At 40.4% G+C, this 2,538-nt stretch overlaps 1 protein-coding gene across 2 annotated transcripts in view; it reads right to left on the bottom strand.

The window, feature by feature from the left end:
* Positions 1-1,111, bottom strand: part of rabggta (Rab geranylgeranyltransferase subunit alpha) — a 13,848-nt gene extending 12,737 nt beyond the window's left edge. Inside the window, exons 1-2 of one of the 2 annotated variants that reach the window (XM_060894453.1) lie at positions 992-1,111; positions 652-675 (exon numbers count right to left, since the gene is read on the bottom strand). In XM_060894453.1, the coding sequence (XP_060750436.1) occupies positions 652-654 (3 nt within the window). In that variant the 5' untranslated portion in view covers positions 655-675; positions 992-1,111. Of the gene's footprint in view, positions 1-651; positions 676-901 lie in introns of both variants that reach the window. The other variant, XM_060894454.1, reaches the window with a different exon arrangement.
* Positions 1,112-2,538: the final 1,427 nt, after the last annotated feature.

The raw sequence follows: 2,538 nt of genomic DNA, 5'->3' as shown, positions 1-2,538 counted from the left end.
AAGACAGACAGACAGAGATACAGAGAGACACACAGACAGATAAACAGGCAGAGTGACACACAGACACACAGACAGACAGACAGACAGAGATACAGAGAGACACACAGACAGATAAACAGGCAGAGTGACACACAGACACACAGACAGACAGACAGACAGAGACACAGACATACAGACAGACAGACAAAGAGAGAGAGTGACACACAGACACACAGACAGACAGACAGACACAGACATACAGACAGACAGACAAAGAGAGAGAGAGACACACAGACAGACAGAGACACAGACAGACAGAGACACAGACAGACAGACAGAGAGAGACACACACACACAGACAGACAGACAGACAGACACAGACACACACACAGAGTGACAGACAGACAGAGACACAGACAGACAGACACACACACACACACACACACACACACACACACACACACACACACACACACAGACAGTGACAGACAGACAGAGACACAGACAGACACACACACACACACACACACACACACACACACAGACAGACAGACACACAGAGTGACAGACACACACACACACAGACACACACACACACACACACACACAGACACAGACAGTGACAGACAGACAGTATACTGTAAAGCTCAGATCACATCAGATGTAACTCACCATCGCTTTACACGAGCTTCAAGTCTGAAAGAGAAAATAATAAATGAGAATAAATCATGTACAGAACTCAGTGCAGCTCAATGCGCATGCGCGAAACCACCCATACAGTGTGTTTCTGCATCTTTCGTCATTGGTTTAAATGTAAACTCCACGTTACAGTAAATAACGTTAACGTGTAATAAACAGATGTTATTTAATCAGGACACTTTATTCTCACTGTCAGTTCTGTTTAAAGCTGAAAATCACTCACAGTGTTGCTGAAACCGACCCCCTCCTCACTGACAGACAGTAACTCAGGCCACTGAACTGAATCTAACAAGATTTTATACTTAATTCTCACCGTTTAATGCTGTTTGCTCTCAGACCGACATACACTGACGTCTCCAGTCAGTAGACTACAAATTTCAGCTACTTCCGTCTCCTTGCGATGTCGTCACTTCCGCTTTATTTTCCCGATTAAAAGTTTTATTGAATGTATGAAATATATGTTGGTTTTCTTGATATTCTTTTCTCTTTTTTTTTTAACCAATAAAACAACAAAAAATAAACAAACAAAATAAATAAATAAATAATAAGTGAAATAAATAAATAATAAACACTGTACGCTATACGCTAATTTCTTTATGAGTTTGTGTTATTTTACTAAATGTACAATTTTATATGGTGATGTAATCAACTTAAAACATAACTATAAAAATTTACTAAATGAACCATTTACCATCTGCCTTTGGTTTAACACATCAGTTACAACATCACGTAAATAATAACAAAATTCAGACAGAACTCTGTGTCTCTGTCTCTCATCTTTCTCACGCTCATCTCTCTGTCTCTTTCTCTCTGTCTGTCTCTCTCTCATCTCTCTGTCTCTCTCTGTGTGTGTCTCTCTCATCTCTCACTCTCATCTCTCTGTCTCTTTCTCTCTGTCTGTCTCTCTCTCATCTCTCTGTCTGTCTCTCTCATCTCTCTCTCTCTGTGTCTCTCATCTCTCTGTCTCTCTCTCATCTCTCTGTCTGTCTCTCTCTCTGTGTGTGTCTCTCTCATCTCTGTCTGTCTCTCTCTCTCTCTCATTTCTCTGTCTGTCTGGCTCTTTTTTTCTCTCTCATTTCTGTCTGTCTGGCTCCCTCTTTCTCTCTGTCTCTATCTTTCTTTCTCTGCTGTCTGTCTCTCTCATCTCTGTCTGTCTGTCTCTCTTTCTCTGTCTGTCTTTCTGTCATCTCTGTCTGCCTCTCTCATCTCTCTGTCATCTGTCTGCCTCTCTCTCTGTCTCACTTTGTGTCTGTCTGTCTCTCTCTCTGTCATCTCTGTCTTCCTATCTCTCTGTCTGTCTGTCTCTCTCTCGTGTATGTACTCTGGACTCCGTCATAATCTCCACGAGAGGAACATATGAAGCACAAGATGGTGCTAAAGTATTACTAATATAGTATCATCCTCCTCTCACAAAGAATGTAGACGGACAAACCCAGATATTTAACACAAATAAATCTGAACTACATGAGCACGCTTATTTTCACACACAAACTTTCTAACACTTTTTAACATATTATGAGTTTTTAGAAAGCAGGACATAAAATAGCCAGATTGAGACAGAGGTTGATTAAAACATTTAAATCCTAGCATCTGCTTATGGGTTTGATGTGCAACAGAGAATCCTGAGTAAACAGGTGCAAAGCGAAGCCATTTAAAGCATCTACAGATGATCTTCACTTACAATGCAGCAGCTAAACGAACCATTACAAACATTTATTCTTTGCTAACTCTCTTTAACGATCCCTTCATTATTAGGTTTAGTTTATATGAAGTAACTGAGCTGTTACTATAGTAACGATACCGCATTAGATCACTCCCTGTGCTCTAATTAAATCTTTGAAGCACCACAAGACCATTGAA

Source organism: Tachysurus vachellii, chromosome 19 (genome assembly GCF_030014155.1).
Source record: "Tachysurus vachellii isolate PV-2020 chromosome 19, HZAU_Pvac_v1, whole genome shotgun sequence".
Lineage (NCBI taxonomy): Eukaryota > Metazoa > Chordata > Actinopteri > Siluriformes > Bagridae > Tachysurus > Tachysurus vachellii.
This window is presented reverse-complemented; position numbering and strand designations above follow the sequence as displayed.